This window comes from Acomys russatus, chromosome 26 (assembly GCF_903995435.1).
Source record: "Acomys russatus chromosome 26, mAcoRus1.1, whole genome shotgun sequence".
NCBI lineage: Eukaryota > Metazoa > Chordata > Mammalia > Rodentia > Muridae > Acomys > Acomys russatus.
Window position 1 is genome coordinate 51886737 of NC_067162.1, and position 14857 is coordinate 51901593.

At 46.6% G+C, this 14857-nt stretch overlaps 1 protein-coding gene across 1 annotated transcript in view; it reads left to right on the forward strand.

The window, feature by feature from the left end:
- Positions 1–14857, forward strand: part of Pard3 (par-3 family cell polarity regulator) — a 524608-nt gene that overhangs the window by 334899 nt on the left and 174852 nt on the right. Inside the window, 2 exon segments of the mRNA XM_051169253.1 lie at positions 809–1036; positions 14327–14558. Coding sequence (XP_051025210.1) covers positions 809–1036; positions 14327–14558 — 460 coding nt within the window.

Sequence of the window (14857 nt, forward strand, 5' to 3'; positions counted from 1 at the left end):
AGTGAGGAACCAGCCCTGTCACCTGGCCCGCCCAGGTGGAGGTGTCAGCCATTAGAGACTGCTGACTTCCACCCCGGCCTGCCAGGTCAGGACAGTGATGGACTGGGCTGCCTCCTTTGCTTAAGGAAAACAGTCTTGATTGCCCTGCTAAGCCGGGTGCAGCTGCTGTCTCAAGCCCTACTGCCTTGGAGCCTCAAGAAGTAAAAGCAAAAGTTTTAACTCCCTGGTGTGTCAACAGTTCTGTGTCTCCTGGGAGAGACACCCTTCTGTGACTTGTCTGGTCAGACCGGCACTCTGTTCCCCAGAGTCGCCTTTCTACATGGTGCCAGCTGAGTATGCTGGTGGCTCGCAGCTCCCCGGGACTGTTTCGGACAGCAATGAGTGTCCTGTGACTGCAATGGCCTCTTTCTGTTCTTAGTAACTTTGCACCACAGAAAGGTGCCACAGTTAGACGGCAGAGACACCTCTCCTGCAGCCTCCTCAGCACGTCTGTATCTTAAACATCAGGGACAGTTGTTCCAGTTTCTCTATGCATTACATTGGACAATGATTTGATAAAGATTTCATTTCTTCAGATAGAAATGAATTATTTTAGAACTTTTCCAAATGGAAATAGTATAAAAACCTAATATATATGTGAAAAAAAATTGCATTAACTAATGTTGTTTATTCTTTATTTTACACCCACGTGCTGTACTCATCACTGAGCCAATGACTTTACCTCTGCAGGGTTCCCCAGGGCATAGATACTTGGATCTGGAGCTGTCACTTCTGCCTCACTAATCTTGTATCATTCTGACCCTCCAAGGCTCCCCGAGTAGAGACGTGGGGCCCTCCTTGGGTCTGAAGAAATCCAGCTCCTTAGAAAGCCTGCAGACTGCCGTCGCCGAGGTAACACTGAACGGGAACATTCCTTTCCACCGCCCACGGCCACGGATCATCCGAGGAAGAGGCTGCAACGAGAGCTTCCGGGCCGCCATTGACAAGTCGTACGACAAGCCCGTGGTGGAGGACGACGATGAAGGCATGGAGACCCGTGAGTGTGCCGGCTTGCCTGCCTAACCAGTGGCTCCCAGAATGTGCTGCGGTCTAACGTGTTTCCAGAATAAGGGATCGGTTGTCCTTGAGTCATTTTTCTCTTTCAAGTCCCCTCTCGGGCTTTGGCACCGTGTGATGCCGACTTCATGCAGAGGCAGTTAGGAGAGGCTGTCTTTCTAGACTGAGTCCTCCTCTTCAGTAGATCCGGTTGGCCTTGAACTTGAAAGCTTTGCTCAGCCCCTCCAGTGCTAGGGAATGCAGGCCTGCCCAGCTATGCTCAGCAAGGAGTTGTCTTTTCATCCAAAGTTAAAGCAACATTGGAGGATAGGAGAAACAAAACAAGACAAAACAAAAAACCTTAAAACCATTGCTCTCACCAAGTTATTTTGGAAAACATAGGGGTGTGTTGAAAATATAATCTATCTCACCATGAACTTGGTTTTTTCCTTTGTATAGTGTAATTTTCTGCTAAAACTCAGTTTTAAATTGGTGTATATTGATGGATAAAATTCACATTAAAAACTATCATTTTGCTGAGTGGTTGGTAGTGGCGCATGCCTTTAATCTCAGCTTTCAGGAGACAGAGACAGGTGGGTCTCTGAATTTGAGGCCAGCATGATCCATAGAGTTAGTCCCATGACAGATAGCCAGGGCTACAACGTGAAATCCAGTCTCAAAAAACTCTGTATGTGTGTGTGTGTGTGTGTGTGTGTGTGTGCACGCGCGCGCGCATGTGTGTGTGTGTACGCATGTGTTTAAACATTTATTGACATTTTTTTAGGTCAGGGAAGTACTTGCTTGGAAGATAAGAACTTAGGAATTGTAAAAGCAGGTGTTATTGGTTAGTTTACTCCACAATTGCTAGTTTACATTTATTCTTTTTAACTATATTTATTTTGTTCGTGTATGAATTGTACAAAACAGTAGGTTTTCCTGTGGTGCTTTCATGCAGGCACACTGCATGCTTTCGCCATATTCGTCCCCTCGATGACCATTTTCCCTTTTAATTTTTGTCTGTTTGTTTCTGGTCCTGCGGATTAGTCTGGGACCTTAAACATTCAAGGCGGGTGCTCTCCCAGTGAGCTACAGCCCCCGCCCATTCTGGTTGCCTGCTCTTCCTATAGCTTCCCATACCTGCTATTTCTGCTTTCTCCATTACGGGGGCTCAGGATAACCGTGCCTGCGCAGTTAATTACACTGTGTTGTCAGCATCCAAACACCCCAGCCATGCAGTGTGGCATCTGGAGAAGGAAATGAGGTTACAACTTAGGCTTTAAGGCCCAAATGTGACTATGGATAAGAAAAGCCGCAGGCTCCACAGCCTGACGTCAAAACCAAGACCGAGGGGCCGTTGCTGTGGGATGTAAATCACTTCCCTTCCACATTTGGAGAGAGATCTCCCGGCACATGGCACACACTCCTAAGGCGGATCGTGGCAGGGAGGGAGGCCATTAAGTAAACAAAGCATCTTGAGGAGATTTCGAGCGTAACTGCATCATTTTTTTTCGCCTATAGCATGTAACATGTTCTGTCTGGGACACGAATATTTCTGACTAATGGAATACGCAAAGCAAAACGTAGGGAGAGGACGGCTGCGCACCCCTTGTCCTTTGCCTGCATCTAGTTCGTCTTTGCACTATAACCAGCCTGGGAATTCAAACAGACGCATCCTTTTCTTGCCAGATGAAGAACATATTTCCTCCTTCAGCTGCCAGGCCCCGTCTTAAATACCCTGAGTCACCGAGCTGTCGCTCCTGCAGGGCCTCCGCTGTAAGCAGGGCTCCTTGTCCTGCCAAACAGTATCGGCGACACCTTTATATTCTGATAGCGATAGGTGTGTATTTAACAGAAGGCGGGGCATGTTGGCCCCATCAACACATAGTGTCTACATGTAATCACAGAGTTTTCTTGTTCTGGTTAAAGTGTTTTTAATGCTCCCATGAACTTCAGTCTCCTCACATGACGTGTTCCTTACTTAAACGTAACAGGAGACGGACTCTAGGTTAGTCAGTTTGCATTATTAATAAATAAATATATGTATTTATTAATAGAATAAATTTCTTTAGAAGACCAAAGAAAAGAGGCTTGTTAGACCATGGTTCTGGATTTCCTGTCCAGAGTTGGGCAGCACAATTGCTTTAAACCCTACAAACTTGTAGAATTTCTTTCTGGTAACGACACTGTTGAGCCGAGTCTTTGATAAAGGATGCTTGTAAAATTGCCATCTGAACCCAGTTACGTTTAGCTCCAGGTCAGCTCTTGGAGTTCTCCACCGAGGTGAACATCTGCTTTCACTCCTCCGTGCAAGCTGCCCCTCTTTTAAAATCATACGCAGGAGCCTCAGGAGCCCAGAGAGACGGTTTGGTGGAGGTCAGGTGGAGTGGGTAAAGGTCTTTGCTACCAAACCTGATGACCTAAGATTCGTCCTCAGGACCCATAAGCTGGAAGTAAAGGACTGGTTTCCACAAATTGCCCTCTGACCTCCATATGGTATATGGCACACACACACACACACACACACACACACACACACACACACACACACACACACACACACACACACGCACACGCAAAAAGACATGCACACAATAAAAATGTAACTTAAATGGTAAATGGGCTGAGGGTGTGTCTTAATCTCTAAAATATGCACTGTTAATGGAGAAGAATCTCTTAACATGTTTCATTGACCTATTTTCAAGGAAAAGAAAACAAAATAGACAACTGCTGGTTCTGAGCTCAGGAGAGATGCTCAGGTGTGTCCCGAACACGCTGCACCTGCTGCTACAGAACACCACAGTCTTCAAAAGTCCAACTGTTAGCATCATTTGTCAGACCGCGGTGTTGGGCATTAAAAGTGGAGAGTAAAAATAGCTTTTGGTTATTTCAGGGCAGGCTCTGATGGGGGCTTTGGGGGGTGTCCAGCAGAGGTTGGATTTGGATCAAATTCCTTAATCCCCGGGGCCTTAGTTTTTTCGCTTGCGACTTGAAAGATCTGGATGTCCAGATCTGCATGTGTGGAGCTGTGTGCTGAGCCTCTGGGAAGCAGAAGACCACCTGAGACCTGTCACCCTCTTTCTGTCATTACTCTCCTGCCTACGCAGATACGTCTGTCTGCCAACCTCTCACATCTCCTGTGGAGTTCGCAAAGGAAGCTACCTTGTGTCTTTTGCAGCCCTTCGTCCCCTGCCTTGGGCTCTGCGAGGTGCAGGGTCCCATTATTGTTTTGGAGATTGTAGGTAGTGGGCAGACATAGCCATTGCTGGTGTGGAGGAGGGGCGAGAAGGAGAGGGAGGGAGAGAGACAGAGAGCACACAGCATGGCTAGCATGCGCAGCTCTTTCTGCTGTGCCCACACGAGGCTTAGCATGTACTAGCCTCCCGGTGCTCCATAAGACCTTTGATTCCCTTTAAAGGACTCATGAGTGCATGGCTGCTGGTATCAGGAGATGACTACTTTCACATACGAAGAGGGATAGGAAGGGCTTCTCTGCTTTTTGGTGCAAGGCAGGTCAATGGTCCCATCTCCTCCTCTGCCTTCTAAACTGTCTTCTCTAAAGTGTTGCTTGTGTTCTTCCTGTCACTTCAGTCCTTCCTCTGCATCCTGGCCTGGGTGGGCCTGTACCTCAGTGGCTCTTTGTACACGTGCATGTTTTATAAAGAGCTGGGCAGAAGGCACTCCCTCGTGTGATTGTTGTAATCACTTGTTGAACCGAGAATATCAACCCCCCACTGAATATTTCTTTTGAAAAGAGGACCATCGTCTACGCAAAGGTCTCTGGGTAGGCAGGCAGTCATCCCATGAGGATGCAGGGCCCTTTGTAAAAGCCTGCGTGAACTTTGGTGTCAGTGGTGGGAGAGGCCCAGGCTGGGGCTGGGTTGGGTAGAGCATATGGTGGGCGGGAATAATGGATCCCCAGGAATAATGTGGCCCCTTTTTCTTGCTAGCAGGTGTCATATGCTTCTATGAGGCACTGACTGCTCTTGTCTACTTGGTGAACCCTCTACAGTAGCTATAAATATAAACTGTGGTTCCAAGCATGCCCGGCTCCCCTCTGTGGTACTGCAGTGATGGTTGCATACCAGTAACCCCAATTTTTAATTGAGCGCCTCTGGCTTCCACACACGCGGAGTGCACTTATATATGCGCTTATATAAGCAGAGCGCTTGCATATAAGCAACACAGTCACTCAGGTGAGGGATGGTCCTGACAGTGCTGGTGAGGGAAGAAGCTGTGCTCACATGCACAGCACTGCACACCCTGTGATGGGTGATGGCGCCTTTCTCTGGTCAGCATTCTCAGTCTCAGACCTCGACCATCACCTCTCTGCATGGCCACTCCACTGCCACGCTGTCTCCATTAATCCTCATGAAATCTGATGCCATTCCTGTCCAGGCAGGTGTGAGCCCTCTTTACTGGACTCTAGAAATAACTGTAGGGTTCTCACTGCCTGGTGTAGATGGACCAAGTAAACTGGCAGCATGCAGGGTTTTTTGTTTTGTTTTGTTTTTTGTTTTTTTGTTTGTTTGGTTTTTGTTTTTTGCTTTTGTTTTGTTTTTGTTTTTCAGGGATCAGAGATAAGCACTACTGTGCCCATCTATCCACAGCACTGAGCATCTTGGACTGCTATGGTGTCTCCATATGAGAGTGTGTTTTCCCTCCAGCCTTATTCGTGAAAATTGCAACATCATGACCCCAAAGCAAGCTGGAGAGAAAAGGGTTTATTTGGGTTGTACTTCCACATTGCTGTTGTTATGGAAGGAAGTCAGGACAGGAACTCACACTGGGCAGGATCCTGGAGGCAGGAGCTGATGCAGAGGCCATGGAGGGTGCTGCTTACTGGCTTGCTTCCCATGGCTTGCTCAGCCTGTTTTCTTTCTTTCTTTCTTTTTTTTTTTTTATACACCTTTTTTTTTTTGAAAAATAAAATAATTCATATTATATCTCATTTTCTATCCCATCCCATGCATCCTCCCATTCCTCCCTCCCTCCCGCTTTCACCCCATTCCCCTTCCCTATGACTGTGACCGATGGGGACCTCCTCCCCGTGAATATGATGCTAGGGTATCAAGTCTCTTCTTGGTAGTCTGCTATCCTTCCTCCAAGTGCTATCGGGCCTCCCCATCGAGGTGACATGGCCAAATATGGGGGACCAGAGTTTGTGTGAAAGTCAGTCCCCAGTCTTCACTTAACTGTGGAGAATGTTCTGTCCCTTGGCTAGGTCTGGGTAGGGTTTGATGATGACTGCACGTATTGTCCTTGGTTGGTGCCTTAGATGGAGCAGAACCCCTGGGCCCAGATCCGCCCATCATAGTGTTCTTCTTGTAGGTTTCTAGGACCCTCTGGGTCCATCTATTTCCCTGTCTCCTATATTTTTCTCACCTAGAGTCCCAGTAGGATGTCCTCACCTCTATCCCACTTTCCTGGTAAGTGAAGACTTTCATTTTTCAGGAGCCCAGGACCACCAGCCCGGGGATGGTCCCACACACAACGGGCTGGGCCCTTCCTCAGTGTTCACTAACTGAGAAAATGCCTCACAGCTGGATCTCCTGCAGCCATTTCCTCAACTGAGGCTGCTTCCTCTCCGGTGACTCTAGCTCGGGCCAAGTTGACATAAAACCAGCTATTACTATTACTGTCTCCCTCTGACCTTCAAGAGCCTTTCCCCTGAACAACCTGCTTCCTTCTTATGTTTCTGAAACTAGTAGGTAGAATATGTCATTTTTAGTATAGTTTTTTGTTTGTTTGTTTCTGCTTTGCAGTGCTGCATGTTCATTTATAGTCTGAACAGTGGCTAAAATCTCTTCTTTGACACAATAATAATTTGTAGGTTATCAAAACAGATATTGATGTTAAGCCCACTTATTGCTTAAAACAAAAAAAGTTTTTAAGGCAGAATCTCATATTTCCAAAGCTTACCCTTTACCTCCCAAGTGCTGATATTTCGGTTGCGTGCCACTGTGTCAAGTTTATGTGTCGCCAAGGCAAACAACTGATCTGTATCCACTGTCTTCAAATAATTTTAAATGACAAGTCCCATAGTGGAGTCATGAGTGCTGCCGACATTTTATGTTAGTAAATATTCCACTTGGTAAGAACTGGTGAGAGAAGACCCTTTGCTGACGCGACACAGTGTTCCTGTGGCAGAGAAGACACATGACACCAAGAATGAATGTGCTGCAAGGGCTGAGCTTATTGGATGCGTGGCTCTCATGGTGCCTGCCCAGCAAGGTACATTGGGGGAGGGTGACCAGCTGCGTGGGTCACAGTCCGCCATTGTCTTCGGGAGCATCAAGCCCAATGCATCCGGAAGATGAGTTTAGAAGCTACAGTCCACAGGAACATGGTCTTTGGGAATAAGTTTTGAGCTCTTTGGAAAGACAATCTTACTGTTCCTGTGTCTCTACCCACATATGCTCTAGGCTTTTACAATTTTTTTTTTAAACGAAATAATCCATTTTTAGTATAGAGAGTCTTATGGTCATTCACTTGAACTCTTCTGCTTTCTGTTCCTTGTTTCCTTCATGTCTTGTCCCCTCTCAGCTATGATTGCAGCTCTTTATTTTTTTCTGTTATTGTTTGTTTGTTTGAGAAAGGATCTCATAGAGCCCAGGATGTCCTCAATTGCTGGGATCTCATGCATGCGCTGCCTCTATCAGTCAACTTTTCACTACACACCTCAGAAGAGCCTGCTTCTGAAGGTTTTCTTCCTGTCTTGGACATGTGTGCTCCCTCCACCCTCCCCGCCCCACTCCCCCCACCTTCCCCTACCTCCCCCTCCACCCTCCCATCCCCCCACCCCCAGCCCCACGCTCAGATAAAGCCAACTACTTCCCTTGCCAAGAGCTCGTCATTCTAATGTTAAAAGTCAGAGTCCAGAATGGCAGGCCCTGTCACTTGATGCCATCTGCGTCACTAGCTGTTACTAGTCTCCTACCTCTTACTTCCTTTCCCGAAGACAAAATAGTAGCTGAAATAAGAACCAATGATAATATTTATGTTCTCAAAGTGTTTAGTATCTGCAAAGGCTTTGCTGGGTCCAGTTCTTGGTGATTTTTGTTGCAGCATTATTTATCTCACACACATCCATAGAGAGTCGATGGGTAATTGATTTGCCAAGTTTAGTAGAGTCCTCTGTTCCAGAGAGGGACAGAGACAGACAGACAGACAGACAGATACTCTGACACAGAGAGAAGGAGAGGGAGGGTGCATGCACTTCTGCACTGTGAGTGTCTGGGCTGGAGGGTAACCTCAGGTACCTTCCTAGTCCTTTCCACCTTATTCTCTGAAGAAGTTTCTCTCTCTAAACCTGCAGCTCACCAGCGTTGCTATTGATGAGCTCTAAGAACACCTTGTCCCCCTGTCCTCAGAGCACTGGCTTTTTTAAGTATAGACCCTAGAAATTGAACCCATATTTTTATGTTTTCACAGAAATCACTTTATCACTGATTTACCACTGAGGCTTTCCTTTAGTCCCAAATCTGCATTCCCACCACCTCGTTGTTAACATGCTTTAAGGGGGAAGGTTCAGTCTGTGTCGCTGCTGAGGAGGCCCTGGAGAGCTTTATATTTGAGTCTCTGTCGTCCCCTGTGAGTTAAGCTGCCTACGAACCCACATCTTTATTGTGAAGCATTGCTAATCCCTGTGTAGATCTTCACAAACGAGAACAGGAAAATGGGTCTGATTCAGGGCCTTTCACTCAGCCAGTGTACTTCACTCCTTGTCCTCAGAGGAGAGTGTCTATTGAGTGAATATCAAATTATGTTATAGGCCAGGTGTGTGTTGGTGTATGTCTTTAATCCCAACACGCAGGAGGCAGAGACTGGATTTCTGAATTTGAGTTCAGCCTGGTCTACAAAGTGAGTCCCAGGACAGCCAAGGGGTACACAAAAAAACCCCATCTCACAAAAAAAGTTCTAATTTTTGTTTTGTATTTCTCTGTTTATGTATCTTTGACATACATGTTTAAATCTAGAAGCATTTTCAGAACTGCCTTATAGAGGACATTAAGTACAAGGTCTTACAGTTCTGATGCACAGCAGTAGATATTTTACAGCTGTTTGGATGTCTGACTTGTACTGTATCTACTTGATGGTGCTTGCAGCCTAAACGCTGCGGAGATGCGGCGCTCGGTACAGCCAGGCAGCTGTGCGTTTATCAGCCCACAGCCTGTCAGTGTCAGCAGAGATCATCTAGTGTCTTTCTTCCTTGCTTTCTGCTCCTCTGTCCACAGGGTGGTTTCACAGTTTCCTTTTTTGTGCCCAGCACAAGGGAAGGATGCAGTGTGACAGGGCCTTGCCTGGTACGGTGACCTTGGACTCCCAGGTCTGCAGGGTCATGGCTTCTGTAGTTTGCTTTAAACTTAATGAATTGACCCCACAGAGCGTGGTCACATTCTGGGCACAATCTGATTTTACAGGGAAAACAGAAATGGAGAAATGAATTTTGAGCAGGCAACCAGCAAGAGCTCATTACAACAGCAGCAGTAACACTGGTTCTCAATGAGAGAAAAACACATGGTTATCAGCTGTGAGCGTCCGGTATTTGTGGTAGCCAAAGAGAAATGTTTTGTTCACTTAACTTTGAGCTCCCTCTCAAGCCAGAGTCATTTCCTTCGTAACCATTAACGCGATAATTGCTCAGACTTTTCTAGACTTTTCAGTGACCCATTCCCAACACGATACCTTTCAGAATTGAGCAGCTCAGTTTGTCACGCGGTCTGGAATTTTAATTGAGCCGCATTTGCATCTGTTGAAAACACAGTGATTAGGTACGTCCTAATTGCAGAATGACTGGCACATCAAAGGCAGTGAGCAGCTCCACGCTTACCTTTTTTAAAAAAAGGAATGAGCAAGTGCTGTCTCCACAGAAGTCACTCAGGAAGGGGCTGAGCGTTCGGTGCCAGGGGGCAGGTTCACACACAGAACTCTGGCAAAAACGGCAGGGGTTCCTGTTTGTTCAGAAGTGTACACAGGCTGTCTGTAAGGCTGAGCAGGATTAAAGTGGAAAACAACAACATCTATGCTGCATTTGAAATAAATGGTACATTATCTAAATGTAAGTGCATGGTTAGCTCTGTGCTGGAGCTTACTATGGTGTGAGTCATTTGCCACTGATGCGCTGCCAGGGTTTTCTTACTGAATTTATTGTTCACATGAGGGCTTTGCATTTTCTTAGTCTGAGGGAATAAAGCATTTCACAGTCCTTACTATAAAGCTAACCCTAAGTACATAGACAGAGGATTTAATTTTAATATCTAAAATGCCTGTGTCCTTAAGTCATATGCATGGTTTTCACAAGTTAAGCACATGTAGCCAATTCATTTGAGTTTTTTGTTTTGTTTTTTTAAGTGTTTACACATAGGATAAGGGTATAGCGGATTTTTTTTTCCTGAGTCAAAGTGTATATAATGTGACTCCATAAAAGAACATCTTATGTTTGTACATATGAAATTCCATATTGCTAAATATTTTTAATTAGTTGGCATTCAAAGGCATTGGTTAGATCAGCCCCAGCAGCTCCTCTGTGGTGTGATATAACCTAAATCTGAGTTTAGAATAGAGTAAAGGATCCTCACTTAAACGGTGCACTCGCTCGGCACAGGAAAGCGAGGTAGGAGTTTTCATCTTATACAACGAGATTACAAAAGCAAAGATAATAAATCATTTAATACTTTCTCTGTTTCATCCAATTCAGGAAAAAAAGTTGCATTACATACATGAGAAAATTATTCTGAATATGGAAAGAATTGGCACAAACACTGCTTCAGCATATAGCAAGTTGTGAAGGCGCCATGTTTATTCTGTTAAGGAGCCAAGAGAAGACATATGCCCCCTGAGTCCTGCCAGAAGCGTTAGGCAGAAAACCGACCGTGTTGCTACCCAGACCCCATTCATGATTTATGATAATGGGTGCTGTGGAAGGCTAAATCATTTACATTGATTGAGTTCTTCTTCTGTTTCAGACATTATTGAGGGTCATAAAATCTTTTAGATGATATACATAGTTCAAATGCTGATAGCACAGGAATTACACCTGAAACTAGTTGGCGGTGATTCCGGTACAGTGGGTATCTGTGCCGAAGCTTGGTTACGGCTCGTTTTATGAGGCTTTGTTGGAGGAGAGCAGGCGTTTTTCTGAAGTCAGAGGAACGGTGGTGACTTAGATGCTGATCCAAGTGCGGTTGGGAAGTCGGTGTTGAGCCAGTATCTTCCACTTCCACGGGCACTGCTTCTGAGCTGCTGTCTGCCTGCCGTCTCCGTGAGGCGCATGGGAGACAGACACGTATGGATTTTATTTGAGAAGCGTGACAATAAAAGACTGTGCATCAGATGGAAGTTTCAGGAACAGTTTGCTCCCAGGACTTGCACAACTCCCTCCAGCCTCCATTCGACTCATTACAGTATTCCAGGATACTTAGTTTTTGACATTTCTGAGAACTTTTTCTTGGCAATTTGGTCAGTTATCACAAATTTGGGACCGCACTCATGGTAGCAGCAATGGCCCATAGGCGGGAGACCATAGCTGTGCCCAGAGGTCTGAGGCAGGGTCCTGACCTCTGCTGAAGCTGTGGTTGCGTTCTCTTGGACTGCTCTCACCTGCAAGTGACATGTATATGGTGAGCCCCAGGGCATCTGGCCAGCGCTGTTGTCTCTTGTCGTGTGCTCATCACAAAAGTCACAGCCTCAGTTCAGCACTGTGGATGAGACTACACATTCTGTGTCGCCTCGAAAATGCTAACTGGCATCTTCCAACCAATTTTCTCGCTTAATATCTGTATATTCCCAGAGAGGAAAAGAATCGCAGTTGCTGAGGTTTCTTTTTGTTTGTTTGTCATTTTGAGATAGGGTTACGTATGATCTTGAGCCCACTCCTTTGTGCTGGGATTACATGAATGCACAATCTTGGTTTGTGTGGTGCCAGAATAGTTTCGTGCATGGTAGGCAAGCACTCTGCCAACCAAGATATATCTCAAGCTCCAAGAAAAACATTCCCTAAGTTGCCATTTCTTCTGGAGAAAGATGGTGGCTCTAAGTTAGATAAATCAATATGGGGAAGGGTAACCTTTCCAATGTCACTTTATATAGGTGGTTCCAGGTCTATAGTGCACTGTGATCCGACCTAGCTTCCCAAGTGAGCATCTTAGTGTGAGCCACAAGCCCTAGCAATCCATAGCACACCCAGTTGCTAGCATTGCTTTTTAAAAACATTATGCAAGCCAGGTATGGTAGTGCACATCTTTGATCTTAGCGTTTCTGGGAGGCAGAGGCAGGTGGATTACTGTGAGTTCGAGGCCAGCCTGATCTACACAGTGAGTCCAGGACAGCCAAGGCTACACGGAGAAACCTTCTGTCTTGAAAAACAAAACAACACCACAAAAAACATGATGTGTGTGTGTGTGTGTGTGTGTGTGTGTGTGTGAATGTGGGTGTGTACACATGTGAATGAAGGCACCATGAAGTCCAGAAGGGGTATCAGATCCCCTGGAGATAGAGTTAGGTCAAGCAGTTATGAACATGTCTATTATTTTTTAATTGTTGGTATATGTATGGGTCTGAGCATGCGTGGGTGGGTAGCCTTGTAGAACTGGGGCTTTGAGTCCCTCTGGAGCCAGTTACAGGTGGTTGTAAGCCAACCAGTGTGAGTTCTGGGAACTCAACTCAGGTCCTCTGAGGAAGCAGGATGTGACATTAACCATGCACCCACCTGTCTGACTCCTGTTCCAAGGCTTTGATTGTGTCCGAGGAGTGGCTTGCTGAAAGAAGACCTACTTTGGCTCCTGTTTTAAGCTGTGTGCCCAAGAATCTGTCACCTTGCCTTTGGTCCTTCTGCTCAGCAACTGGCAGCTTTAAAACAGTGCAGAACAATATTGCTTAGGCCATGTTGTCATTTCATTGACTAGTCTTAGATTTTTTTTTTTTTTTTGAGGATAGGGGAGATCTCAAACGGTAGCATGTCCTCTGTCGTCTTAGACTCTTGGCACACACAGCACTACCCTGGAGCCCTGAGACAGGCTAGACTGAACTTCAAGTCAAGATCTATTGACTTGCTTTGCAGGCCATTCTATTTAGTTCTACGTTGCTGTAAGTCCACGTGCACGGATCTCCCTCTGTTGAGGCCTTGGGATTCAAGAGTTACTTGAAGCCCACATAATCTTTACTGTGTATATTTAGGGCTGGATCTCTGAATCAGTTTCTGACAGTTAACTGTTTCCAGTTATTTGTCATTCTTTAAAATATAAAATCCTGAGGGGAAAGCCGGAAGCAGTGAGCTGCTGAGTTGTTGGTTCTCATGGACCACCCATCATCTCTCCAGAGGTGGAACTGTACTGAGCAGATGGCCAGGTGCTAAAGCGCTCGCCACAGAGGCATGCATCTCAGTTCTCTCCCCAGCACCAACATAAAAAGATGTGCATAGTGGCATGCCTGTGCACCCTCAGCCCTGGGGAGACAGGCATAGGGAGGATTCCTATGACTTGCTGGACATGCACTTAGCAAATTCCAGGCTGGCAACAGACACTTATCTCAAAATACAAGATAGCCGGTGCCTGAGGAATGACACTCAGTTGACCTCCTCACACAAAATACATGCATCCACGCCCATATGCCCGTGTACACTCATGTCCATCTGGTATGTTATATAGCATTAACTATTGCATTTACATGTTGTGGTAGCCGTCCGAAGTAATAACACAAGGAGAGCCTGAAGACCTGTTGTCTCCAGAAACAAAACAAACAAACAAACAAAGTCTATTCTCCTGTGTGCAGAGAGACCACATATCAGCGTTTCAGGAAGTCTGGTGCTGGATGCCCTTGCCGATGTGGTTGTTGGTAGGGAGTGGTGTCATTCAGCAAATGAAAGAGGAGTGCAGGGTGTCAGTAGGATCTGTAACCAAGGAGGGAGAAGCACAGAGGAGGTGCCCTTTGCGCCATTGCTTTCCCCTGTGCAGGTGTGGAGCACAGGACCGTACTGGGTCTGTGTGGCCTGAAGAGGTCTTCCTACTTCCCTTTGCAGTGCACTCTGTAGTGAGGAAAGCATCACCACATTTGCGTGCCCCGCCAGAAAGCTGGTCCTCTCCCGCTCTGGTGCCGCATCTCCAAGCAGCAGCGTTTTGCCTGGGCACCCAAGTCACCACATGACAGGTCCCTTCCCATCCCACCCGTGGGCCCAGTCAGCGCAAACTCCCTCCTGCCGTAGAAACTGTGGGCGAGTGAGGTCCCACGTACAGCGTGGTGTCCTGATTTTGTCACCGTGGCTCACTCTGCATCTTCTCTTCTCTTCTCTTTCCAGTGGAAGAAGACACAGAGGAAAGCTCGAGATCAGGGAGGGAGTCTGTGTCCACATCCAGCGATCAGCCTTCCTACTCTCTGGAGAGACAAATGAACGGGAACACAGAAAGAAGGGACAGGGCGGATAGGAAAAAGGACAAAACCGGAAAAGAAAAGAAAAAGGACCGAGAGAAGGAGAAGGATAAACTGAAAGCCAAGAAAGGAATGCTGAAGGGCTTGGGGGACATGTTCAGGTAAGTGCTCAGAAGCTAGAGGCAGCACCGGCCCTGGGCTCGCCAGCCAACTGGGTGTCTCCCAAGAACCGCCCACTCGGGCCACGTGATGCGCAGGCATCCTGGGCGCCTGCACACAGGCCCAGGTGCTCCAGCCCCCTCTCTCTCTGGTGTATACTTTCACACACGTGCCGCATGACTGAGGGTGACCGGGGTAAACAAAACACACGTCTTCGAGGGGAAGCCTAGATTCCCCTTTCTGCCCTTAGCTGCTGCGTGTTTTGCTTTCTTAGTGACTCGAGTGTGGCTATTTTTAACTG